The sequence below is a fragment of the Elephas maximus genome, chromosome 9 (assembly GCF_024166365.1).
Source record: "Elephas maximus indicus isolate mEleMax1 chromosome 9, mEleMax1 primary haplotype, whole genome shotgun sequence".
Taxonomy (NCBI): Eukaryota; Metazoa; Chordata; class Mammalia; order Proboscidea; family Elephantidae; genus Elephas; species Elephas maximus.
In genome coordinates this window covers 111,264,857-111,292,846 of record NC_064827.1, presented here as the reverse complement: position 1 = coordinate 111,292,846, position 27,990 = coordinate 111,264,857, and the positions used below count along the sequence as shown (strand labels likewise).

At 45.5% G+C, this 27,990-nt stretch overlaps 1 protein-coding gene across 7 annotated transcripts in view; it reads right to left on the bottom strand.

Annotated features, from left to right (window-relative positions):
* The window catches only part of FGD3 (FYVE, RhoGEF and PH domain containing 3), a 138,868-nt gene that overhangs the window by 48,504 nt on the left and 62,374 nt on the right, over positions 1–27,990 (bottom strand). For all 7 annotated transcript variants that reach the window (XM_049895419.1, XM_049895420.1, XM_049895417.1 and 4 more), the window contains 6 exons: positions 17,920–18,009; positions 17,191–17,327; positions 14,321–14,477; positions 3,057–3,195; positions 2,462–2,520; positions 111–257 (listed from right to left, as the gene is read on the bottom strand). In XM_049895419.1, coding sequence (XP_049751376.1) covers positions 111–257; positions 2,462–2,520; positions 3,057–3,195; positions 14,321–14,477; positions 17,191–17,327; positions 17,920–18,009 — 729 coding nt within the window. The remainder of the gene's footprint in view (positions 1–110; positions 258–2,461; positions 2,521–3,056; positions 3,196–14,320; positions 14,478–17,190; positions 17,328–17,919; positions 18,010–27,990) is intronic.

Genomic DNA, 27,990 nt, shown 5'->3' with positions numbered 1-27,990 from the left:
GCTGCAGAGCCCTGGGGGCCCCATGACCGTGAACTCTGCATATAGGATCTGGGGATGAGGGCCCCTATTGCCATGGGCTGTGCACTGAGGGCCCAGGGTTGGGACCTCACCAGAAAGAGGTAGCGGTCCTGGGTGGTGCCGTTCTTGGCTGACAGCTTCTGGATGTGACCTTCCTTGATGAGCTCATTGGCCGGGTTGACGATGTCCTCCTCCCCACCCAGTTGCTCATACACCTCCAAAAGCTTGTGCATTTTCTCCTGCAAAAGACAAAGGGATTAGGCACCTGGGTGGCCACGGGGAACAAGAACCCGTCAGGGACACAGAGGGGAACTGAGCACTGCTCTGCAACCAGGACCCAAAACCACAACAGGGCCATCTGAGAGGAGAAGCCTACTGACCTAGGGGTGGAGAAGAAACACAGGGGTAGGGAACATTGAAGGGTATTGGAGGACGAATCTCTCACCACGCAGAGAATAATAAGATAATAACAGCTAACACCATTGCTATGTGCCAGACCCTGTTCCACACACAATACGTGTTTTAACTCATGTAATTTTAAGACCAATCCAGTGAAGTAGGTACCATTGTTGATGTTGTTAGTTGCTTTCAAGACAATTCTGACTCATAGTGACCTCACTGTTATCCCCAATCTACAGACAAGGAAACGGAGGCACAGAGACAATAAGAGAATTACTGCAGGAGTTCCCGCTAGTACACTGGGATTAGACCCAGGCATCTGGCCCTTTCTCCTGGAGGGCAATCCAGTCAGAAGAGACAACTGGGACATCTGGAGCGTTTGCACTGGGCAGCCATTTCCCTTCCTTCTGGCAGCCTCAGCCTGTCTCCCATGCCACGGAACCCAGGGCAGGCACGTGACACAGAAGCCAGTTAATGAGCACTTCGCATTCCCCTGGCCATGTGACCAAGCAGTGTCTTTTGGTGCAGAGGGAGAGGGCCAGCAGCTTTTGGACCAGGCTTGGCACTGAGAGTTTCAGGTACTGAGCTATTGCTACCATTTGCTACCACCTGGGCCTGGGCCTATGATGACAGCTCCCAGGGGACAATTATCCATGGCCTTGGGCACCAAGAGGCTCTATGACAGCCCCTGCTTATCAGGACTGCACATTAACATGCAGTAGTGCCACAGCCTAAGGAGCCCTGGTAGCAAATTCAGCTGCTATCCAGAAGGTAGCTTTGAACTCCCCCAGCAGCTCTGCAGGAGAAAGACGTGGCAATCTGCTCCTGTAAGGATTAAAAAAAACTGTAAATATTAGAGCCTAGGAAACCCTATGGGGCAGCTCTACTCTGTCCTCTAGGGTCGTGATGTGTTAGAATCAACTCGACAGCACCTAACAACACAGCACTGCCACAGCCTGGTGAGAAGAGAGCCAGGGTCAGATTGCTCGCCCACCTCCACACCAGTGAGGTGGGAACCTCGCCACAAGCTTCATGTTGGTGGGGAAAAGAACTGCCAGGTGGCAGGTAGGTTGGGGTGAACTTGAGTTCACTGCTGGGGGAGCCCCAGGTGGCCTGAGAGATGGGGGTCAGAGATACCCAGAGCTGCATCTGTGAGGAATTCCCCAGACTTCCACGGGCCACATGACCATGGGGTTCTCAGCAACAGCTCTTTTTTCTTGATTTATTTAGTCCAGGGTAGGAAAAGAGGGAAAATAAAGAACACAATGGAAATAAATGGAGTCTGCCTGTGAGGTGTTTAGACTGCCAGGAGGCTCTCTGGGCCCAGTGGGTACGAGGGCACGTGGAGAGCTTGCCTTCCTTTCTTGTTTCCTCTAAAAAAAAAAAAAGAGCAGTGCACGTGTGGTGGACAAGAGCAGTGACTACTAGGTCTCAGCCTCCTGGGGACATGTTCACTGGCTCACTCTGATGCTGATATCACAGGTGTGGAGGTGAGGCTCAGGGGTGCCCAGGATAGGCCTATTCAGGGCTCTGCCCAGTCCTCAGATGTGGCTGCCTGCAGACCAAGAATGCGACACTGTCCCATTAGCCTTTGTGTTTTTTCCAGTCCTTAGCTCTGAGCCTGGCACACAAAACACACCAATGAAGCTTTACTGAATGAATGAATGAATGAATAAATAAATAACTGAATAAGTGAATAATGATAACACTGACAGTATGATAACATTGAGAGTAATATTTAATGTGCCAGGTTGTGTTCTAAGCACTTTATGTAGGCGACTCATTTAATCCCCACAATAAAATTAATTTAATCCTCACAATGAGGCCAGTTCAGTTTGTGTCCCCATTTTACAGACAGAGAGAAGCTGAGGCACAGAGCAATACATAACTAAGTAGAGACTACAGAGCTAGCAGGTGGCAGGCCTGCTAGCCCGAGACTAATCCCCTGCCCTGACCTCGGAGATTGGCGAGGGAGTGCTTGCATGCCGCCCTCCCCATGCTGCACCGTGCCCCACCGCCCAGAGCCTCCCCTACACTCACTCACCATCTTCCGAATAGCTGCATTGGAGTGGTTCGCTGCAGTGGAGATGAGCTCCAAAGACTCTTTAGGAAACGAGAGGGCAGTTAGCCTGCGGGGCTGCATCTTTGCCCTATAGGGCCTGTGGAGCTGTTTCTCTAGAGCCCCAGCACCTGGCCCTCCCTGTAGAGGCCCTGCCTGGATGTCAGATCCCTCCCCATGGGGGCCCAGGCTGCTCAGGAGCTTGATCAGGAAGGGTGAGCTCACAGAGGGAGGGGCTGGCAGCAAGCAGCTCTCCTGCCCAGGCCTGCCCTTCCCAGCTGCCCAGCTACCCGTGGACCGAGAACAGCCCCCACCAGCTCCACAATTCTAATTCCTGCATCCTAAACTTGGGGGTGGGGTGGGCAGCCCTCACAGCTCCTTCCCCAGGACCAATGCCTACCCCTCACACTTCAAGTCTAAGTCCATTCTCAAGTCATGTTTAGAGGCACTTGGATCCCTCCCTCTCTCTTTTTCTCTCCATGGCTTGCTGAATTAAACTTAGGTTTCCTGCAAGTGCCACTCACACTTCACTGAGGCCCAGTGTTCTCCCAGGGACCCTGGCTGCACAGCCCCAGCTTACTCTCTGCATCCCTCCAGTCAGGAGCGTCTGCCGGGAGCCTCTTCAGGTAGTCTTTGAGCAGCAGCTCGTAGCGGGGGATCCTCTGCACAGGCTCCAGCATGTGGTGCTGCAGTGTCAGATTCCCACACACCTCCTGTTTCTGTGAGAGATCCCAGGGCAATATTTTTGGGGTCCATCCACATCTGGGACCTGGCCCCCTGCTCCTGAACACCCCCTGCTTTTGTGAGAGAATCCAGGGCCCTGCAGGGGGCCAATCCACATCTGGGACACAGGCCCCTCCTCGTTATGAAAGAGCACTCTAAACCTGAGGCGCTTAACATAACTAAAATGGCTGATACAGGTTTGAATCAAACTCCATTTTATCCTAGGTCCCTGCTTCTGCTTTTTAGAATATGTGACCCATAATGACACTCTTGACCAAGATAACTTGTTCTGCAACATTCTGAGATTGCCCACCCAGACTGTTGCAGAAACCAGCTCTAGAATGCTGGAAACTGGGGCTAAGGCTGAGTACTCTAGCCAACAGAAATTTTTGGTAAATGAGCCTTACAGAGCATATTGAATATCTGCCAATCAAATGTACCCCTGCACTCTTCCCCAACTGTGTACAGAGTTCTGCAAAATTGAGTATAAAGGAAGTGCTTATGCTCCCTCTGAAACACCATTTTGAACTCTCATTTTCGTGCTACTTGATTTGCAAATCTTTGAATCTGAATAAAACTCTTATTTTACAAAAGCTCTGTTTTCAACAATTATTTGGTGTCAAAAGCAGGACTGATGGAATCAGCTTTGAAGCCCTTGTCAGACACGAGCAAAGGATTCCCCCGAATCCTTTTAGGCATTCTGTCTCAGTGAGGAGACTTGGAAGCTATTTGTTGAGTCCTCTTGAATCTCGAGCTCTGTCTTGTTACATTGCAACTCAGCTCCATCTTATTCAGATTTTGGTTTGTGTCTGCAGATGTTTGTCTCTGTCTTTTTGCTTGGCCATGGGTTCTGCTGAATCCAGGCCTGCTGATTTCCCTAGTGGATCTCCTACTACATGTCTAAGACTTACAGGATTTATTCATGTTTGTATTTACAACTGTGGCATGCCCTGACCAAAGACAGTTTGTCTGACCAGTGGCTACTTTATGGTTCATTTGAATTGAGAAAATTTGTATACCTGAGATCTAAATTAGAAAACTGTAGAACTAAACAGATGGTTCAGGATGCTTATTTTGATTGGTATTTAGAAACTTCTAAATGCGTCAAGGATTCAAAATTGGCTTCTTTATAAGACATGGTATCCAAATTAACCAAGATTAATAAGTCTCTTAAAAAAGAAACACACAAGACAGTCAATGAGTCCACTCCTTTTGACCCCTCTCTTCCTCCTCTTATCTTTGTGCCTTACTCTCCCTCCATATTTTGGAAAGGATCCTGGTCTGTCTGAAATGCTGTTTTAAACAATGATCTGTTTCTTGACCCTAAACCTCCTCCAGTGTCTCAGATGCTCTTTAAGGGTCAAACCAGTTGAAAAGTGAGAGAACAACCCCCTTGTAATTACTTTCTCTCCCTGGCCTATAGCCAAATTAACAGCAATAGCTTAGGAGTTTCCAAAACCCATTGAGAACCCTAAAACATTTAAGGAGGAATTGTACGTTTCATTCAGGGTTTCCAACCTGGTCTGGCTGATCTGTATCAGTTAATCCATATGCTAGTTGGATTAGGAAAGGCACAAAATAGAGCCCTTATGGCACTTACAGGATTTGACAATGGATAAGGATAACCTATTGTTATCCTCTCTGTCTCCAACCTTATGGTATTCTTCCTCCACATATGTGGGAAGAATACATAGTGCCCAACCAATTAAAATTCAAATTGACCCAATGAAACCACTTCCCAGTATTTCTCAATACCCTCTAGAACAAAAGGCAATTCAAGGGTTAACCCCTGTAGTTGAGGAATTAATTAATAAAGGGCTAATAATACCTTGCATTAGCCCATGTAATACCCCAATTCTTTCCAGTTAAGAAATAATGAGAAAAGTTGGAGTTTGTTCAAGACCTTAGTGCCATTAACCTTCTGGTGATTCCCCAATTTCTGTAATTACAAACCCTCACCTTTTGTTGTCTCAAATACCTCTCAACGCTAAGAGCTTTACTTTAGTGGACATATGTAGTGCTTTCTTTAGTATCCCAGTCCACACTAATAGTCAATATTTATTTGCCTTCACTTGGGACGAATGCCAATATACCTGGACTGTCATGCCTCAGAGATTTACTGAATCTCCCAGCTATTTCTCCCAAGAGTCTTAAAAGCTGATTTAGAGGACCTAACGTTTCCAAATAATTCTCTCCTCATTCAATATGTTGGTGGTCTGCTACTTTATTCCAGGAACACCTCAGAAGGTGAAGAAGATTCTATATATTTGCTTAATTACTTGGCCACTAAAGGGCACAAAGCTTCTAAAGGTTTTATTTTGTTAAAACCCAAGTTAAATATTTAGGCCACATTCTAACTTCACAGGTGATCCAGTTAGATCCACAAAAACTTGAAACCATTTATAACCATCCTTTGCCAAATACAAAAAGACAGCTTAGAAGTTTTTGGGCCTTCGTGGCTACTACCACAGCTGGATTCCAAACTTTTCTTTGATTGCTCAAACACTCTATGCTTTGCTTAAATCAGAGAGCCCAGATCCTCTACAACGGATTCCTGAACAAATAGAACATTTCCATGAACTTAAGAGGAAACTAACCAATCCACCAGCTTTAAGCCTACCTAGCTATGACAAATCTTTTTCATTATTTGTTCATGAAAGAAACAGAAATGCCTTAGGAGACCTATTGGATGTTATAGTCTCCAATTACATACTGTAGCCAGAGCCTATCCACCTTGCTTGAGAGTAGTTGCAGCTACCGCCAAACTGGATAGAGCCACCGTTGACATTGCTATGAGAAATGATTCAGATGTACTTGTCCCACATTTGGTAGAATTATTATTAAATTCTGATCTTACTCAACATCTCTCTGTTAGCTGGGTCTCTTCTTATACCATTCTTTTATCCACTCTGCACATTCATCTGTGTCACGGCAGACTACTTAATTCTGTTACTCTCTTACCTTTGCCTGATTACAGAACTCCTGACCATGGTTGCCTAGATTTGACGGAACAATTGTTAGTTCCTAGGTCTGATCTTAAAGATGTTCCTTTACATAATCCAGATCTTGTTGTATTTACCGATGGGTCTTGTTTAAAGACTTCTAATGGCTCTTACCAAGCTGGATATGCTGTAACTACTTATACTGATATATTAGAAAGCTCTCTACTTGCCAAAGCATGCTCCACGCAACAAGTGGAGCTAATAGCTTTAACTCAAGTTTGCCATCTAGCTAAATGTCAAAGAGTTAATATTTTCACAGAGAGCATGACTTTGGAATGCTATGGAAGCAGCGAGAATTTCTAACCTCTAATAGTGATAACATAAAAAATGGACTCCAGATACATCAGTTTTTAGACGCTTTACTCTTTCCAGTGAAGAAATTTCTGTCATCAAGTTAGAAGCACAAACTAAAGGTAGTCCTCCTGAGGTTAAAGGAAATGATTTAACAGATCATGCTGCTTGAGCTGCTGCAAATGTAACTGCTTAGCCTGTACCTATGTACGAGTTCAATGAAGTCATTGCCCCTGACATGCTAGTTCCACCCTACAAATTGGCCACTAAACAATCACAAGCACTGAGTGAAGAATTAAATTATTGGAAATCACAAGGGTGCAAATATGAAAACAATCCAAAGTTATGAATGGGGGCAAATCAAAAATCTACACTATTTGCAAACCTAACAGTGCTTATCCTGCACACAATTCATTCTCTAAGCCACTATTCAGTTGATAAAATGGCCCAAATTATGGAAAGACATTGGTGGGGGAAATCCCATGTAGCCAAACAATTGTATGTGCAAATCAGACACGTCAAAGACACGCCCAGGAAAGCCCTTGATGGCATCAATCACCAGGAGAATTTCTTCCACATCTGGGTCCAATGTTGGAATGGTAGATATATTTCATTCAATTTTCTCCTTCTATGAGATATAAATTTATCTTAGTAATGATTTGTATGTACTTTCATTAGGTTGAAGCTTATCCTGCTCACCAAGCAACTGACACTTTTGTTGCTAAGAAAGTTCTAGAGACTATCATACCATCATGGGGTACCCCCACCACTCTCTACAGTGACAGAGGAATACATTTTATTGAACAGGTTGTTAAAGAAATTTGCAAAATCTTTCTAATCACACAATTTTTACCTACTCCTTATCATCCCCAATCCTCTGGATTAGTAGGTCCTATTAATAATTAGTATAAACAAACAACAAAAAAAAACCAAACCCACTGCTGTCCAGTTGATTCTGACTCATAGCAACCCTACAGGACAGAGTAGAACTGCCCCATAGAGTTTCCAAGGAGCACCAGGTAGATTCGAACTGCTGACCCCTTGGTTAACAGCCGTAGCAATTAACCACTACGCCACCAGGGTTTCCAGTAATTACTATAAAAACAAATCCAGTGCTGTCGATAAATAGGTCTTATTAAATGTTGTATATCAATGAAATTGGAGCCCTGGTGGGTAATGGTTAAGAGCTTGGCTGCTAACCAAAAGGTTGGCAGTTCAAATCCATCAGCCACACCTTGGAAACCCTAAGGGGAAGTTCTACTCTGTCCTATAGGGTCACTATGAGTCAGTATTGACTCAACGGCACCTAACAACAACATCAATGGAATTATTAAGCAGCAGCTAGCCAAATTAACTGACAGTCTAGAGCTGCCATAGCCTAAAGTACTACCTTTAGTGTTAACAAATCTCAGAACTTCTCCATTTGGAAAACACAAGCTGTCTCCTCATGAAACACACTGGAAGGCCTATGCTGCTAAGTCACATTACTTACACTGATCTACACATTGTTGGTGCAGATATCCTTAAGTATTGCAAGGGCTGATGGCCTATTCTAAAGCTTGTGTTGCACACGTAGGAAACCCTTCACGGACAAAGATCTTGAGGCTCCTGACTTCTCTGACCATGGCCTGCAACCTGGAGACCTAATCTACTGGAAGAGTTTCAGCTCCAAAACCTTACAGGCCCACTGGAAAGGACCATTTCAGGTGTTGCTCACCAGTCAGTGTGCAGCCAAACTCAATGGCCCTGTGGATACATGTGAGTCAACTCAAATGTGCACCTCCCAATTGTTAGAAAAGTACACCAGCAGGTGACCTCAAACTTCACCTATGCCAAGGTCACCCAGAAGCAGATGACCACAGTAGTAGACGGCTAGCCCCAAGATCATGGAAGAAGACCTCATGCATGTTGTGAATTTTGTGGAATTTGCTTAGTAGTTGTAACTATCCCTATGCTCTTAGCCTTATTATATACCTGCGGTCTTATTTCCTGGTAGTTTTATTCATCATGAAAGTCCATTCTGTTTCTAACAATTTCTTCTAATTCTTGAAGAGAAAAAGTATTTGTTAAATTAGCCCAATTGGTAGCTAGTGCCAGCAATTTGGCTGAATCAATGCCCTCCATGATCTGGGCATGAAAATTCAGATCCAATATTGTCTCCTACATTAAATTACATTCTTGTACCCAATGCTACTGCTAACTTCAACATTACCTTTAAATGAGCCATACACATTAGACTGTGGCTTTCCCCTGGATTGTTGGCCCAAACTCAGGTGCTATGCTTTAATATAACCCAAATCAGGAAGGATGCAGAATTGCTGTAGGGTGAAAGAAGCCTTTCCTTATCGTAGTTGCCAAAATGACTTTCCAGTCTAACATGGAGACCCCCCTAGATACTTTATGAGTTTATTGGTACAGGCAACAAAACTACCAGATTGCCTAAATGGAAATAAAACAGATTTAAGCAACTTATTCCTCCCCCCTCCCCGTGTTAGACTCTGGAACCCACTAAGGATGGGACAATTGTCCGTTTGTAACAATTCTTTAACAGGAAATTAGCTTGAGCAAGTCAATCAAACCATTCCCTTCCCACACAATTACACCAGAAGTAACATGCTCTGTGCTCCTTAAGGTATGTATTTTTGTGCAGAGGATCAAGTTGCCCCATAATAATAAAGGAACTGAACCCAAGTGATGAACCTCATGCCTGGGCATTATCCTGCTTAAATAGCTGGAACATGATGGGTCAATGCACCTTAGGTCTTTTAGGAGTTCCTTTAAATGTCTACTCCTATAATGAAAGTATACACTGGACTAGTGATTTAAAGGTCCTCATTCAAGAATAAGAGAGACTTTATGCCATGGAATAATCCAATAGCTGAAAAACCTGGGATGAGATGGGTTGGGTATTCCTCTGAGCACTTCTACCCAGCTATGCTATTCCTCAGCTTGAAAAATCAGCTCAGATTGCTGATTCTATTGCAGAGGGACTGTCAGCCCAACAGAAATATTTAGAATCTCTTGTTAGGGTTGTATTAGATTATATGATAGCTCTTAATTTCATTCTAGCCCAACAAGGAGAAGTTTGTGCCATTGCTAATACCTCTGCTGCATCTGGATAAATATCACAGGATAAGTAGAACAAGATATTAGAAAAATATGCCAGAAAGCTAGTTGACTACACTCAATACCTCCTATGTCTAACTCTCCCTTTTTAAGTATATTTAGTTGATTACTCAATGGCATTTGTTCCTGGTTACACTCTATACTACAACCTGGGTTAATCTTCTTGGTTGCTATAATTATTATTATAAAACCAAAAACCCAGTGCCGTCGAGTCGCTTCCGACTCATAGCGACCCTATAGGACAGAGTAGAACTGCCCCCATAGAGTTTCCAAGGAGCTCCTGGTGGATTTGAACTGCTGACCCTTTGGTTAGCAGCCATAGCATTTAACCACTATGCCACCAGGGTTTTCAATAATTATTATAGGTCTTATTAAATGTTGAATAAAATGCCTATCTAATGCTTATAGCCAAACTATAGTTCCCCTTGCTATGCTGAAGGTTATGAGTCTTGAAGAAATTAAGTTCTTAGAGAAGACTGACCTCACACCTTGACTTAGCCTTTTTGAATGCTAAATTGTTCCTCCAAAATGTGGCCTTGCTCCACACATACCCCAACTAGAGGACTACAGAAGCAGAGTGTCTGAGCTATGGCATGGCGAAAAGGTTGATAAAAGTCCCAACTTATAAAAAGATCAATCCAAGAAGAAGTTCATGTAGAAGAAAACAATCTTACAATGATAATCAAGGAATTGCTGGGGAGATTCATGATCAAAAGGGGGAAATGTGAAAGAGCACTCTAAAACAGAGGTGCTTGACATAACTCATAACTAAAATGTCTGACACAGATCTAAATTGAACTCCATTTTGTCTTAGTCCTCTGCTTCTGCTTTTTAGAGTACATGATCCATGACCACACTTTTGCCCAAGATAACTTGTTCTGCAACATTCTGAGATGACCCACCCATATTGTTGCAGAAACCAGATCGGGAATGCTGGAAACTGAGGCTAAGGTTGGGTACCCCAGCCAATAGAAATTCTTGGTAAATGAGTCTTACAGAGTATGTTGAATATTAACTAATCAAATATACTCATGTACTCTTTTCCAACTCTGTACAGCATTCTGCAAAATTGAGTATAAAGGATGTGTGCTTATGCTCCCTTTTCAGGACATTTTGAACTTTCATTTTGGCACGTCCCAATTTGCAAATCTTTGAATCTGAATAAAATTACTCTTCTTTTATTTTACAGAAACTCTTCTGTTTTTAAAATCCTGGACACCACAGCACACTTCCGGAGGCTACCCTGTACTCTCAGCACCCTGTTGCCCACCCTGCAAGGCACATTTACAGCTGGGAAAATATAATTGCTAGTTAAAAGGCTTTTTTTTTTTTTTTTTAGGCATTACTTTAAAAAAAAATTCTTGAACTCCCTAAAAATTGGTTGTTCCCCAAAAACCCAAAAATTTTGTATGGCAAACAATGCCATAAATAAAGCTATAACCAAAGGATAATTTGTAACATATGTCACAGACAATGGTTGATATCCTTAACATATAAAACCATTATTGATCAATAATTGGAAAATCAACACTGTAGCAGACAAATACAGCTAGAGATGTGACCAGCCTGGGGTCTGAACTGACCAAGAAAAGGAAGCTGAGATTTCCCTAGACTGATTTGACATTACAAACTGGGGTCAGTAAAAGTGAGATCCAATGCAATGACTTCTGACTCAGGGAAACATGAGGTTTTGGAAGAAAAAGAATAAACAGGTGAGGTATGAGAAAATTGATTTCTGGATGGTTACTTTGGTTGTTGATATCTGTAGTGGTGGAAATTAAAGTAAGAGATAAACTCAGTTTAGATTCTGGCTGGCCCACAGCCTCAGCAGCAGATAAAGAAGAAAGTTAAATTGATTTCCATAACAGTAATGAGGAGAAAGAAGACACACCTGGAGTAGCTTGGGGTGAAGGTCAGGCAGGCTAATCCAGATGATTATTGACAAGGGGCCAGAGTTTTCCTGGTCCAGGCCAGCCAGGGACCTGAGGCCATATGCATATAAATGGGCAAAATGCTCAAGGGGGTAAAATGAAATTAGAAACTGCAATGTTTAAACAGGTATTATGTAAGGGATTAAAGAGAAATATGAAAGCCAAATGTTAAAAAAAAAAAAAAAAGATTTACATGAAGTGGTTGCGTTTATCTGAAGTTATTATCAGAATGTATTATGTTTGGCTAAAGAAAGGTTTCGCCTACCTGGTGTTTTAAAATAGACCTGAATGTATGAGAATGAATATTGGGTATTGTGAAAAACAGAGTGTAACTTGCCCTTCAGGCAATACTTAACTGGATATGTTAAATTGGAAACTAGTAAGAATTGTCCATGCCACACTGGTTGGTAATTCACTTTAATCCTCTGTGGTGCTTTAATCAGGATTTATGCTAAAAATCAAGAATGACCAGGAGCTTTGCATTTGAGAGGCAGCTACTATTGGACCCAGAAGCTGATTGAAGAAGGTAAATAATCTGTTGACTTATTGAAAGGATGCCCATGTGGGGCACATCCACATGGAAACCTGAGGAATGCACTAAAGCAGGATGTGTCAGTGCCCATCTGAAGAATCGCATTCCAGAACTGGAAGTTAATGGAAACCAGTGAGTAGATATCCTGGAATGCTCACCTGAGTTGACCACCTGGTTTCATGAGATGAGTGGGAGTGAGGTAAGTACAGAGATGGGCTGAGTCTGGGCATGTTCCTCTTGCACCCTCTGAGGCACAGAATACCACCAGTAGCCCTGAAAGGCTGCGTTTACCCTGGACTGGACTTTGTTTACTCAGTGAGGGATGCAGATGCTCAGAGTTCTAACCGGAACAGAACATTTTTCAAACCAAGGAGTAAACTTTTCTTCTCAGAGTACTGGTTTGATGGGGTTGGTCATTTAAAACATTGGCTGTCTAAACAGGAAGGATGGAGGCCTGAAGGGCCTGAAGGGCCGGTTCACATGTTTCCACATGTGTGTGCTCACCTTCAGCATGAGGGGGACAAGGGAGGGTCCTCACTGGATAGATTCCTCTTTTCCTGATGAAACAACTCACAAACTGTGAGTCTGTGATAGGTCTGGGGAAGAAGGGGTGGGGAGGATGCTGATGTGACTATACAATTCAACTGTGATGATTAAGCTGTAATTGTGAACAACTGTAATTGTGAAGGCTGTGATTGTGGAAACTAATTATAAAAGTTGCAGCTGTGCAGATACCTGAAAGGACAAAGCCAAGACCATGACTGACAAGACCAAATGGAGGCCTGTAAGAGACCAGGATGATCTCTGCCTGAGAGGAGAGGACAGGGCTAATTGTTGATGTCTGATTTGGACTGGAATTGTGATGACGATCTTCATCCTCAAATGTCAAGCATGTGAAAGAACCACGACCAAAGGGCCGGGGGTGAACTATGAGGTATGGAACCCCTTTCCACTGAACAATTTGGCCCAGGGGCAGATGACGCAGTAACAAGGGTAAGCGTGGGTTTATTTACTTATTTGTAGTGAACAATTTCATATGGGGGGAAGGTAAGGCCATCCCCTGGGGACATGGAAGCTCTGCACTGAGACCCCCTTCTGAACTTTACCTTTCTGTTTGTATCCTTTTCCTTCTAGATTAAAGATAGCCTTTTTTTCTGCAGTTTATGAGTTGTTTCAATAGCTTATCTGACCTAAGACACAGAGAAGGGGCTGGTGCCCACTGACCTAGGCCCAGGTGAATGGAGCTGAAAGAGAAATGGCCGCGCTGGTGGCTGGGGTCTGAACTAGCCAGGGAAGAGAAGCTGAGATTTCCCAGGACTGGTTTGGTATTGCAGCTATGTGCAGAAAAACAAAAAGAAAGATCAGTATAGAATTTTTTAAAATCACCTGCCACTAGAGTCAGAGGGACACTTTGGATGCAGAGACCTTCATTCGAATCAGGTTCTATCAAATAATAATTGGTGTCATGGATTGAACTGTGTCCCCCCAAAATATGTGTCAACTTGGATGGGCCATGATTCCCAGTATTGCATGGTTGTCCTCCATTTAGTGATTGATGTAAATTTCCTATGTGTTGTAAATCCTATCACTATGATGTTAATGAGATGGATTAGCTGGAGTTATGCTGATGAGATCTACAAGATTAGATTGTGTCTTAAGCCAATCTGTTTTGAGATATAAAAGAAGCAAGCAGAGACAAAGGGAGACCTCATACCACCAAGAAAGCAACACCGGGAGCACAGTGCATCCTTTGGACCCAAGGTTCCTGTGCGGAGAAGCTCCTAGACTAGGGAAAGATTGATGACAAAGACCTTCCTCCAGAGCTAATAGAGAGAGAAAGCCTTCCCCTGGAGCTGATGCCCTGAACTCAGACTTCTAGCCTACTAGACTGAGAGAATAAATTTCTCTTTGTTAAACCCATCTACTTGTGGTATTTCTGTTACAGCAGCACTAGATGACTGAGACAATCATGATAACAGTAGATTGGAAAACCTCTGAGCCACCATGTCCCCCTGTGAGGTGAGGGTGACAATTGATGTCTCTGAGAGTTATTGTAAGGATCAAAACCTGAGTGTGGCATCTGGAACACATCCCATAATTCTACTTATTTTCTCTATGCTCCAAATTTTTGATAAATGTCATACTACATTTTGGGAGTAAAGAGAATTATGTTTAAAACTCCCACTGTCCTGCCCCTGATGATGTCTGAACCCCGGCTCCCAGCAGCTCCCCTCCTTACCTGGATGTCGTGGACAATGTCTTTGAACAGCACTGACCGCTGGGTCCATGTACCCACCAGCTCCATGGCCCTGTCGAAATTCTTGACATACTCGCCATACATCTTGAGAAATGGGGCCAGCTTCTGCAGGATGTCCCCGAGCCGGGGGTTCACATCCCTTTATGGGGAGTCAGAGCAGCAAAGAAACAGCTTGAGATGAGGGGCGGTGGGGGCCACTGTAATTAATGGACGCTTACCTTCCCCAGGGGAGCTCTAGTGGCACAGTGGTTAAGAGCCTGGCTGCTAACTCAAAGGTCAATGATTTGAACCCACCAGCTGTACCACGGGAGAAAGATGTGGCAGTCTGTTTCCATAAGGATTTACAGCCTTGGCAACCCTATGAGGCAGTTCTGCTCTGTTTTATAGGGTCACTATGAGTCAGAATTGGGTTTAGTTTAGAACCATGGGCTGTGGCCAAGAGTGTGGACTCTGGGGCCACCCCACACAGGACTCCCAGCTCTGCGTGATGGTGGGCAAAACAGTCTACCTCTCTGGGCCTTAATTTCCTTCCCTATGTACTGGGGGTGGGAGGAGAAAAAGTATGTTCCTGGTAGACCTTATAGAGAGTGTACACAAAACACATCAGCGGTGCCAGGCCCAGAGCCACTGCTCAAGAAAGAGGACTTAGCAGAGGCAGAGGCACAGCTCTCGGAGAGAATCGATGAAACATTAGCCAAAAAGAGAAACAGGAATACCCCATGGGAACAGCCTGTGCTGGCCAAGTTACTGGGAAGGTAATACCTGGTATTAATACTTTGTATTATCGATAATGAAAACTACCAGTTGCTGCTTCGGACAGTGATTTGGAAATAAGTTTCAAGAAGTATAAAAACATACTAATATTGTTCAACGTCATAACTGTTGGGAATTTATCCTGAAGAAATAAACAAGAAGGGAAAAGCCATATGCACAAAGCTGCCACCACAGAGTGGCCACAGGTGAGAAGGTGTGGCTGTCATTGAACTGTCCGGCAGTGAAGAGGCTGCCCCGTTACTGTGAAGTAGGGGCTGCAGGGAGTGCAGCCTGTGGAAGAATGCTTACGACAAAGCAGCACCCCTTGAGACTGGGTGACAAGCATGCCCCAACGTGAAGGCGCAGCTAGCAGTGGTGCACCACGGCACATGCAATCTTTGTGCAAGGAAAGAGAGGCACGAAGATCCTAATTTAAGTGGTACCTGGCCTCTGCCTACTGTCCTCTCCCAGGAGCATTTGCTCAGGAGTGAGGAGGAGAGACGAGGAGGAGGCAGCCTCAATTATTGGCACCTCCGCCTGGCTCAGATTCTGAAAGCCACATCTGTAGTCTAGGGGTGTCATACCCAGCCAGGGGAACCCTGCTCCAGGCCTGCCACAGGCCCTCGGCACTCTCCCATCTCCCAGCCTTGGCCCCACCCAGGAACCCCTCGGCCTGGATGTTCAGGTTTATCATCCCCCGACAGTGGAGCTGCAGTCATGGGGCAGCTGCCATTAGCATAAGTTTGGCTCCCAGCGTGGGGGGGGGTGGGCAGGAATCCTCATGCAGATGATTGATTGGGAACGTGGGGACTCTGGGGGACAGTGGGGAACCTGGTCGGGGGTGGGGGAGTGCCAACTCCTGGCCTTTCACAAAAGGAAGACATGGGTGCTGGTGAGTCACCAGAGGACCTTGTGTGCCGAGGGTACACCGTTCCTCCCCTCACCTACATGGCTAACACTACGGACACTGAGGCAGCACCAAGAATAAGTGAGAAGACCAGGGCCTGATCCCCATCCCACTGGGTGGCACAGGGTTACCACACTCCCTCCAACCAGGGAAGGGCCAGCACAGGGGATACAGGTGGAAGGGCTTCTGGTGCCCGGCCCTGGCAGGTCCCTGAAAGTCTGGACAGAGGACAGTCATACTGGGATGAATGGCATGAAGGCAGGGCCAAGGATGGCCAGCCAGAGACTGGTAGAAAGGACAGCCTGGAACTGATGGGCATGACTTCACTAGGGCCTCTCTAGGGCTGAAGGTGTGGACTTGTCAGTCAGAAGCCTCGTCCAGCTGAGCTTCCCCCTTCTGGGCATGCTCTGACTGTGGCTCTGCGGGGACCAAACTCCCACTGAGCTAAGCCCCTCACCTCTGTGTCTCCCTGGCCCTGGGCAGCTTGGAGAACGGCTCTCGCCCACACCAAGGGACCGAGCACCCATGCCACAGAGACCACAAGGACTGCAGACCAAACTGAGGCCTGTGAAAGGGGTAGAAAGCGGAGAGGGCACACAGTGGGAAGGCCTGGCTGGTTGCAGGCCACAATCACAGCACCGTTATCAACCCTGACACAGCTGAGCCATCTCCCTGCTGAAGGCCCAGGGGCAGCAGAGGGTCGAACCACAAGGGTGGCAGGAAGAGGCCTTGAGGTGGACTGCTGAGAGGAGAGGAAAGCCTCATCGCTACAAGCCCAGGCGGAGCACACCCAGGGCAGAAGGTGAGACAGACCAGCAGTATGGAGTGCTTCCAGTGCCTGGCCTCCTCCAAATCCACAGAGCCTGAGCCAGGCGTTAAACTTCCTCTCTTTTGCAGATGAAGAAACCAAAGCAGGAGACAATGACTCTTGAAGGTCGTTCAACCAGGAGGGGGTTGGACTGGATGCTGGGCCATGAGGCTTGAGGACCCAGACCAGTCCCTCCCTCTGCCCTGAATGCCTGCGTGGTGCCCAGCACCAGAAGCCCCAGACTGAGGAATCAGCAGGCAGGAGAAAAGTCACTCAGCCAGTCACTGTGACAGAACCAAACGGCCTCACCACAGACGGTGTCAGGGCCAGCTTGGCAGACACACCCAGTGGGGCACGGCAACCCAGTGCCATGCTCACACTCACCACTCCTCAGCTATCCGTGCCTGCAGCTCTGGCAGGAGGAACTGCCCATGGAAGCGATAGATGGAGGATATGTTCGAGAAGATGCCAGTGGTGACCTCCACAGGGATCCCGGCCTCCGTCAGCCTGGTGCAGAAGACCTGCGGACAGGGAGGCTGCATCAGGAGGGGCATCGCCTGGTCATTTCCTCAGTGTGCTGCAGAGTCACCTTCTCCCATTTCACTAAGCCAGCCCAAACACCGCTGGTCTTAGAACAAATTCACAGACTGAGGACCGGGACAAGGCGAGGGACGCCCTGTGCATGGCCACACTTGGTGTGGCAGGAGACCTGCCTTCCACCCACCTGCTCACCTGGGTTGGAAGGTTCAGAGCTCCTTCCTCTGGTTTGTGTGACACAAACCAGGGCAACACACACTGACAGACCCTGGGCTTCTACTTGCATGTCATTCCCTGTGCTAAGAAACTCGGTGCTTCCCCCGCCTCAGCCACTTATGCAGGAAGGGGTCCAGAGACCGCCTCTGGGCTCAGATACAACCAATGTCCCCAAGGACGGTCCCCAAGGAGAGCCACAGCACTGGAAGCAAAAACTCAGCATGTCTAGGCCAGACTAAGCTTTATCCAAGCCTCGGTGTTAAGTGATTCACGCCCCACCTGTACCCCAGCAGGTGGCAGGGACAGGCACCCCCTCTGCACTGCACCCACCTTCACCCCCTGGACAGCCTGGCACTCTACCTGGTCCAGCAGGTGCAGCCGCTTCACGTAGGCCTCCTCTGTGTGAAGAAGCTCTCTGGCGACGTTGAACAGCTGCTGGGGATTGGTGCTCTGCCAGGAGAGGAGAGACGCTTCACCTGGGGAAGGCGAGGGGCAGCAGCGCAGACCATGGCTGCCATCGTCCACCAGGAACTGCCAGGAGGACGCTCAGGGGCCAGGGGGCCAGGAAAGGTGGCTGGGGCTTGGGCAGGGCCTTCAGTTTTCACAGACAGGATTTCAAGGGCCATCTCCAGGGAGGCACACAGTGTCCACCAACCACAGAGCAGCCTCAGCAACCTAGACACGAAGCTGAGCACGTGTACTCTGGCTGTAGGGCACAGTGACCGAGGCAGAGCACAGAATGGGGGACATGTGGCATTAAGTCTTTTTCAAAACCCACTGAACTGTACAGCACAGAGATAACCTCTCTGTGAACTACAGGCTCTAGCTAAGGATAATGTGTGAATATTGGCTTATCCATCGTAACCAATGTGCCACAGGATCCAAGATGTTAATAATAGAAGATAGAAAAATACATTGATAATAACTGTGCAGGGGGAGAGGATATATGGGAAGGTCTGTACTTTCTACATAGTGGTTAAGAGCTATGGCTGCTAACCTAAAGGTCAACAGTTCAAATCTATCAGGTGCTTCTTGGAAACCCCATGGGACAGTTCCACTCTGTCCTGTAGGGTCGCTATGAGTCGAGATCGACTCAACAGCAGCGGGTTTGGTTTTTCTCGTTTTGGTACTTTCTGCACAAGTTTTCTTAAGCCTAAAACTCCCCTAAAAAATAAATTCTATTAAAACAAACAAACACTACAACAAAGGTGGCCTTTCCTGGGTCAGTTGCAAGTGAGATGAAAAGTTCAATGAGGTGACTAGAAACAGACAGGCTCCCCAGCTGGGGCTGGAGCTAGGCTTGCCTGCTTCCCTGTGAATTCTGGATTTCCTGCCTCTCCTCTGCAGAACCCCATCCCCTCTGCAGTCCAGGGAAACAGTAATCTCCATCTGCCCTAAAAAAGCAAGACATGAGCCCAAAATAGAGCAGAGAACATCATTCGGCACCGGAGAGTCAGCACGCTTTTTCCATGAAAAGCCAGATAGTAGATTTTTTAGGCACTGCAGACCATATAGCCTCTGTTGCAACTAGTCAGCTCTGATTTTGTTCATGAAAGCAGCTGTAGACAAAATGTGAAAAATGGATGTGGCCGTGTTCCAATAAAACTTTATAAAAATGTGCCTGGAGCCGGATTTGGCCTGTGGCCCTGTTTGCCAATCCATAGGCAAGAGTGCTGATTTCACATCTCTCGTTGTGCACCAGAATCAATTAGGAAAGTTTAAAAACAGAATAAAACACCAGAAGAGGCAGGGTCCCTCTAGAGGTCCCTGCGGGATGTCTGGGGTGAGTCCCCAGCACCTGGTAAAGCTTTCGGTGACTTTGATAGCTAGCCTGGACTGAGAGCCAGCACCTCACCAATGACAAGGCACACTATTTTGACCTTAAGACTATTTTGTCCCCCCTGAGACAGTCCCCTCCCTACAACCCCCATCTGGTTCACTCACTACAGCATCTATCGGGCCCTTGGTGACCCCTGAATGTGAGACCCCCATTCTACATGTAGACATATTTTTGTGTAGTTACAAGTACCGAACAGACCTTGACTCTGTATTGAGAGATTTTTATTTAATGTCATTAGTAACATTTTCTCCATGTTTCTACTGGATTACACAGGGCAGTGGGGCCAGTGGGGCCTGGGTCCCCCCTCTGATCTTGACACTTTTTTGTGACCTAAGACCGGCAGCTCACTCCCCTGAGCCCATTTACCGGTTCTGTTGAATGGGATATCACTACTTGGACACAGAGAAGCAGCAGCCTTGATTTCCAAGCCAGGTGCAGTACTTCAGGTAAGGGGCAGTGCTTCAGGTAAGGGGCTCCTGGACACAACATCCCGCAGCTATCTCCATTTTATTGTGTTCAAGGAAATGGGGCCCAGGTCTGCTCTGCCACCCAGACCTGTGCTGATCATTTACCTTATAGCCCTGCTGTGCTCAGAGAGTGAGCCAGCTCCATCTGCCCCAAATCCAACTCCAGCTTCCCATTACTTTGGTGAGGTGCCCTAAGACTCCTCTCTCTGCGGCCTTCCTCATTGCAACACCTCAACACAGCCAACTTTGTCAGGCTGCAGGCTTGTCCTGGGGGTCTCAGGGTGCCTAGGCTAGGAGCTGCCCAGGAAACAGTCCCAACACCCATCCTTCTTCCCACAAAACTACTCCTATCTTCTTCCCTAGAGGCCCCCAGACCCTGACTGGAGAAGTCCCCAGACATACCTGCCCATCTTGGGTATCCATCACAGTAGTAGCCCTTCTTGAGTCTTCCCTTCCTCCCTGGGGGGCCCTCCTCATTGGCCGAGGGGGTACACGGATCTAACTGTACCCCACACCAAGCTTACTCCCCTCCTAGCCACCCTCAGACCAGCCACATCATGACCTCCCACAGTGAGCCTGAAGACTCCTACTCAAACCATCCCATGGCACCCACTGTCTGGCACAAGCCCACACTCCTTGTCCTGGTGTTCCAGCCCCTTCCTGATCCCAGTGCTGCTACTCATTTCTCTCTACCTCTCCCTGGTGCCACTACTGTCTCCCCACCTTTCACAGCAGAGAAGGGTGCCTTGTCCTGCAGGATTCGTGTGCAGCCCGACTGCCCCCCTCCCCAGGCCCCCAGGCCCTTCGGCAACACTGCCCCTTGGTGGCTTGCCCAACACTCCAGCCTGTGTCTGTCTCCTGCTGGACTTACTGATGACTGAGAACACTTCCAGTCTGTGCCTCAGTTTCCTCATCTCTACAATGGGGGTCCACCACCTGTCTATCAGTTTGTTGTACTGAGCTGGCTTACATGTTGCTGTGATGCTGGAAACTATGCCACTGGTAGTTCAAATACCAAGAGAGTCACCCATGGTGAACAGGTTTCAGCAGAACTTTCAGACAAAGATGGACTGGGAAGAAGGACCTGGTGGTCTACTTCTGAAAATATTGACCAGTGAAAACCTTATGAATTGCAGCGGATCATCTGACACAGTGCCAGGAGATGACCCTCTCAGGTTGGCAAGCACTCCAAACACAATTGGAGAAGAGCTGCCTTCTTAAATTACAGCCAACCTTAATGACTTGGGTGGTGTAAAGCTTTCAGGACCTTCATTTGCTGATGTGGCATGACTCAAAATGAGAAGAAACAGCTGCAAGTATCCATGAGTAATCAGAACATGCAAAGTACAAAGTATGAATCTGAGAAAATTGGAAGTTGTCAAAAATGAACACTTGAAGATCAATATCCTATGCATTAGTGACCTGAGAGGGACAGGTATTGGCCATTTTGAATCGGACAGTCATATGGTCTATTATGCTGGGAATGACAAATTGAAGAGGAAAGGCGTCACATTCATGATCAAAAAGAACCTTTCAAGAACTACCCTGAAGTACAACACTGTCAGTGATAATATCCATACATCTACAAGGAAGACCAGTTAATACAACTATTATTCAAGTTTACACAACACCAACCACTAATGCCAAAGATGAACAAATTGAAGATCTTTACCAACATCTGCAGTCTGAAATTGATCAAACATGCAATCAGGATGCATTGATGATTATGGGTGATCGGAATGTGAAAGCTGGAAACAAAGAAGAAGGATCAGTAGTTGGAAAATATGGCCTTGATGAAAGAAACCACGCTGGAGATCCCACGATAGAATTTTGCAAGACCAACAACCTACTCATTGGAAGTACCTTTTTTCAACAACATAAATGGCAACTATACACATGGACCTTGCCGGATGGAATACACAAGAATCGAATCAACTATATCTGTGGAAAGAGATGATGGAGAAGCTCAATATTATCAGTTAGAACAAGGCTGGGGGCAGACTGCAGAACAGTTGCTTATATGCATCAATTGCTCATATGCAAGTTCAAGTTGAAGCTGAAGAATATTAAAACAAGTCCACAAGAGCCACAGTATAACCTCAAGGGTATCCCACCTGAATTTAGAGAACATCTCAAGAAATAGATCTGACTCCTTGAATATTAATGACCAAAGATCTAACGAGTTGTGGGATGACATCAAAGACACCATACATGAAGAAAGCAAAAGGTCATTAAAAAGACAGGAGAGAAAGAAAAGACCAAAATGGATGTCAGAAGAGACTCTGACACTTGCTTTTGAATATAGAGTAGCTAACACAAAGGAAGAAATGATGACATAAAAGAGATGAACACAATATTTCAAAGGGCAGCTTGAGAAGACAAAGTAAAGTATTATAATGAAATGTGCAAAGACCTGGATGTAGAAAACCAAAAGGGAAGAACATGTTTGGCATTTCTCAAGGGAAAGAACTGAAGAAAAAAATTCAGGCCTTGAGTTGTAATATGGAAGGACTCTATGAACTATACTGAACAATAAAGGAAGCATCAAAAGAAGATGGAAGGAATACACAGAGGCACTGCACCAAAAAAAAACAAAAAAAACTGGTTGACATTCGACCAAGACAGAGGAGGCGGAGCCAAGATGGTGGAATAGACAGAAGCTTCTGGCAAGCCCTCTTTATGACAAAGACCTGAAAAAACAAGTGAAACGAGTATATTTGTGACAAGCTGGGAGCCCTGAGCATCAAAGGCAAGCTTAGACAATGAACTGAGGGAGAAGGGGAGGAAGAGACCATTCAGAAGTGGAGAGGGGTTACTGGACCTGAATCGCGGGGAGCCCTCAGGCACCATTCCTGGAGCAGCAGTGGTGGCAGGCTGGTACTACCGTTTGGCCACAGTTTCCTCAGGGAGAAGCAGCCACCCACACAGCCTACTCACACCTCTAGAACCAGAGGATAACGGCGCTCCTGGCAAAAGCTAAGTACTTGCGTATATTTTACCGTGCCCCCCTCCACCCCCAAACCAGCTTCAGCAGCTGAATCCCTGGGCCTGAGATAGACCCTGGTGAGCTCCTAGTGCCATCCTCCCAGCCTTGGGGAAGGAAAAAATTTGCAACTGGGGGGAAAAGATAATTTGTAGCTCCGTTAACCAGGGGAGCTCAAGACATAAGCGGCTCCTGTCCAGGCATAAACCGTCCATGGACCTTGAGCACCTTTCCCTTCTGCATGGACCTATGTGGGCCTATTTTGGGAGAATAGGCCCTTGTTGGCAATCTCCAACCATTTCAGCTGTGTGGTGGAGAGGTGGGTATTGGACGTTTGACATTGCTTTGCCTATTAAACAAGGTCCTCACCTACCCACATCAGGGACCTAAGGACTGGTAGCTCCACTCAGGTCACCCAGCCACCCGTGACAGGGACCCAAGGATAACTGGTACCTCCCAGTCCTTACAACCAAAACCTCTGGGTGCCCATGGTCCCTCTGCAGAACCCACCCCCCAGCACGCTCTAGGGGAAAGGGATGCACTTTCCTCAGAGACACTCGGGGGTCAGTTCTCAGCCCCCTGCCTTGTTCAGAGCATGACCCCCTGCTGTAATCAGATACCGGTGCATACACCAATCACCCCTGCCCCCCTAAGGCTGTAGGACAGAGCCTGTACCACGCACTTGATGATCAGCTACCTGGAAACCTGAGCTGAATTCATACAAGAAAACTGAATGGACTCCTAGACTGATATAACTGATAACAGTTCTAGCCAGCTGGGGACAGGACACCAGAGCTCCAAAGGTGAAAATAATCAGGCTAGCTCATTCAAGCAACTCATAGGGGTATACCAAAACAAAACAAAGCAAGAAGCTACAACACAGTAAGCAAGCATAAACTAAAACAATAACTTCTAGGTGGCTCATAGACAACAGTCAATATCAAGTCACATGAAGAAACAGACCATGATCACCTTAACAGACTCTCAAAACAAAGAATCCAGGGATCTTCTAGATGAAAGTGCATTCCTGGAATTACCAGATGCAGAATACGAAAGTTTAATATACAGAACCCTTCAAGACATGAGGAAGGAAATGAGGCAATATGCAGAACAAGCCAAGGAACACACAGATAAAGCAATTAGAAAGAAGAAATTAGAAAGAAGAAGTAATTAGAAAGATTATTCAGGAACATAATGAAAAGTTTAATAAGCTGGAAAAATTCATAGACAGCAATCAGAAATTCAGAAGATTAACAATAAAATTACAGAATTAGACAACTCATTAGAAAGTCATTGAGCAAATAGAAGCTAGATAAATCACTTGGCACTAATATATTTGAAGAAAAATCAGATAAAAGAATCTTAAAAAATGAAGAAACCTTAATAATCATGTGGGACTCTATCAAGAGAAATAACCTACAAGTGATTGGAGTACCAGAACAGGGAGGGATAACAGAAAATACAGAGAAAATTGTTGAAGATTTGTTGGCAGAAAACTTCCCTGATATTGCAAAAGATGAGAAGATATCTATCCAAGATGCTCATCGAACTCCACATAAGGTAGGTCTTAAAAGAAAGTCACCAAGACATACTATAATCAAACTTCCCAAAACCAAAGATAAAGAGACAATTATAAGAGCAGCGAGGGATTAAACGAAAAGTCACCTACAAAGGAGAGCTAATAAGAATAAGCTCAGACCACTCTGCAGAAACCATTCCCAAGAAGGCAATGGGATGACATATTTAAAAAACTGAAGGAAAAAAATTGCCTGCCAAGAATCATATATCCAGCAAAACTGTCTCTTAAATATGAAGGTGAAATTAAGACATTTAATTAAGACATTTCCAGGTAAACACAAAAACACAAGTTAAGGGAATTCGTAAAAAACAAACCAAAACTACAAGGAATACTAAAGGGAGTTCTTTGGTTAGAAAATCAATAATATCAGGTATCAACCCAAGACTAGAACACTGAGCAGAGCAACCAGAAGTCAACCCAGACAGGGAAATCCAAAAAAACAAAGCAAGATTATATATATAAAAAAAAAAGAAGCCCAAAACAGGGTAACAGTGATGTTATTATATAAAAGAAGACAACATTAAAATACTAAAGAGGGACTAAGAAATGTAATCATACACCTTCCATATGGAGAGGAAGATACGGCAATACAAAGAAATAAAAGTTAGGTTTAAATTTAGAAAAATAGGGGTAAATAATCAGGTAACCACAAAGGAGACAAACTATCCTTCTCATCAAAATAAAATACAACGGAAAAATACAGACTCAGCAGAAAAAAAACCAACAACAACAAATATGAGGAAAGGGCAATATATAAAGAAAATCTACTCAGCACATAAAATCAAGTGGGAAAATAAACCGTCAACACAAAAAAAGACATCAGAATGATAGCACTAAATTCATACCTATCCATAGTTACCCTGAATGTACATGGACTAAATGCACCAATAAAGAGGCAGGGAGTGGCAGAATGGATTAAAAAACAAAATCCAGAAGATGGCTGACTAGGTAGAAGCTACCTTGGATCCCTCTTGCAACAAAGACTCGGAAAAACAAATGAATCAATCACATACATGACAATCTACGAACACTGACCATCAAACACAGATCTAAACAGTTGACCTGAGTGACAGAGACTGAGAACAAACAACCATGGGGAAGCAGTGACTGTTTTTGGAGCCTGGAGCCAGCATCCCAGTCAGGGAACCTTGGCGCCGGGCTTTGGACTGGGGGCAGGGGAGCTGAGCATGGCATCCTGAGAAGGCGCAAACACGGGACGCAGCCCTAGCCCCCAGAAGTGACCTCGGGGGAAGCCCAGCCAGTGCACCCAGACAGCGCAGCGATGCGGCTGACAGGAGGAGAAGTCACCAGGAGGCAGCGACTGGTTTTGGAGCTGGGAGTGCGGCGTCCCAGCCGGGGAACCTTGGCGCTAGGCTTTGGACTGGGAGCAGAGGAACTAACCACAGCTTCTGAGACAGCACAAGCACGGGACGCAGGCCTGACCCTCGGGGGCAATCTCTACCCAGCCAGCACACACAGTCAACGCGCTCCTCGGGAATCTCAGATAAAACAGTCATCCCAAGCAAAATAAGTAACTTTGTCTATATTGCAGAGTGCTACTCTCTCCTATTTATCTGATCCCTCCCCTCCCCTTCCCAGGTGGCCTCATTAACATTGGAATTTCCTGAGCCAGAGAGTGAAGTGCTCTGTGGTTTTTCTTTCTTTTTTGGTCTTTTCCTAACCCATTCTCCTGGCCTGAGAGAAGCAGCTACAAAAAACTCAGGGACCAAAAATCCTTCCCTAACTGGACTAAAAATACAGAACCAGCTCCAGGCAAACATATGTGATCCACAGTCTTGGGCTTTCATCCCTACAGGGAACAAGGTGGCTAGTATAATGCAAAGGCATTTCTGATAGGGATCTGACTGTAATTGTTTTAGTGGATTACTGGAAAGACAAGTTTCCCAGGTCTGATATCTCTACATATTCAACAGAGCCCCCACTGACCCACAACAGGGAACTGAGGGCTGAAGCTCCCCCCAGACCACCTAGCCTCCTGCCTTAGGGGTCTAAGGAGGGTGACACCTACCAATCTGAAGAGGTACTTGCATTGGGGGCCTAAGGTACAGCTGCAGAGCCCACCCACCAAAGTGCTTTAGGAATAGAGACACACCTACCTCACTGGCACTAGGGGGAAGCCTGTCAGCATCCTGACCCCCCTGGAGTGTGAACCCCTGCTGCTACTAGAATCTGGTGCACACCACTATCACCACTACCTCTCTAGGTGGATAGGTGACAGTCTGCACCACACACTTGATGACCCAAAATCAAATTCTACTCAAGAATAGTGAATGGACTCTTAGGCTTATATATCTGGTAACAGCCCAAACCAGCTGGTAATAGGACATAAGTGATTCAAGGGCTACAACAATCAAGACAGCACAATCTAGTAGCCCATCTACTTATATTGAAAGAAGACAAAACAAGATAAGACTCAGTGAGCAAATATAGAATAAATCACTACAATATCTTAGTGATGGCTCGGAGACAGCAGTCGATATCAAAGAAGCAGACCATGATTGCTTCTACAACTCTCCAAACTAAAGAATCAAAATCTTTCCCAAATGAAGATACAATCCTGGAATTGCCAGATGCAGAATATAAAAAACTAATTTACGGAATGCTTCAAGACAACAGGGATGACCTCAGACATGAAAGAAGGCAATCTACAGAAAAAGCCAAGGAACACACTCATAAAGCAGTTGAAGAAATCAAAAAGATTACTCAAGAACATGGTGGAAAAATTAATAAGCTGCAAGAATCCACAGAGAGGTAGCATTCAGAAATCCAAAAGATTAACAGTAAAATTCAGAATTAGACAACTCAATAGGAAGTCAGAGGAGCAGACTCGAGCAACTGGAATGCAGGGTGGGGGATCTGGAGAGCAAGGGTATTGACACCAATATAGCTGAAAAAAAAATCAGATAAAAGAATTAAAAAAAATGAAGAAACCCTAAGAATCATGTGGGACTCTATCAAGAAGAATAACTTGTGTGTGATTGGAGTCCCAGAACAGGGAGGGGTAACAGAAAACACAGAGAGAATAGTTGAACATCTGTTGGCAGAAAACTTCCCTGACATCATGAAAGACGAAAGGATATCTATCCAAGATGCTCATCGAACCCTATATAAGATTGATCCAAAAAGAAAATCACCAAGACATATTATCATCAAACTTGCCAAAACCAACGATAAAGAGAAAATTTTAAAAGTAGCCAGGGATAAAAGAAAGGTCTCCTACAAAGGAGAATCAATAAGAATAAGTTCAGACTACTCAGCGGAAACTGTGCAGTCAAGAAGGCAATGAAATGACATATATAGAGCACAGAAGGAGAAAAACTGCCAGCCAGGGATCATATATCCAGCAAAACTCTCTCTCAAATACGAAGGCGAAATTAAAACATTTGCAGATAAACACAAGCTTAGACAATTTGCAAAAACCAAACCAAAGCTACAAGAAATACTAAAGGAAATTGTCTGGTCAGAAAATCAATAATACCAGATACCACCACAACACAAGGTCACAGAACAGAACACCCTGATATCAACTCAAATAGGGAAA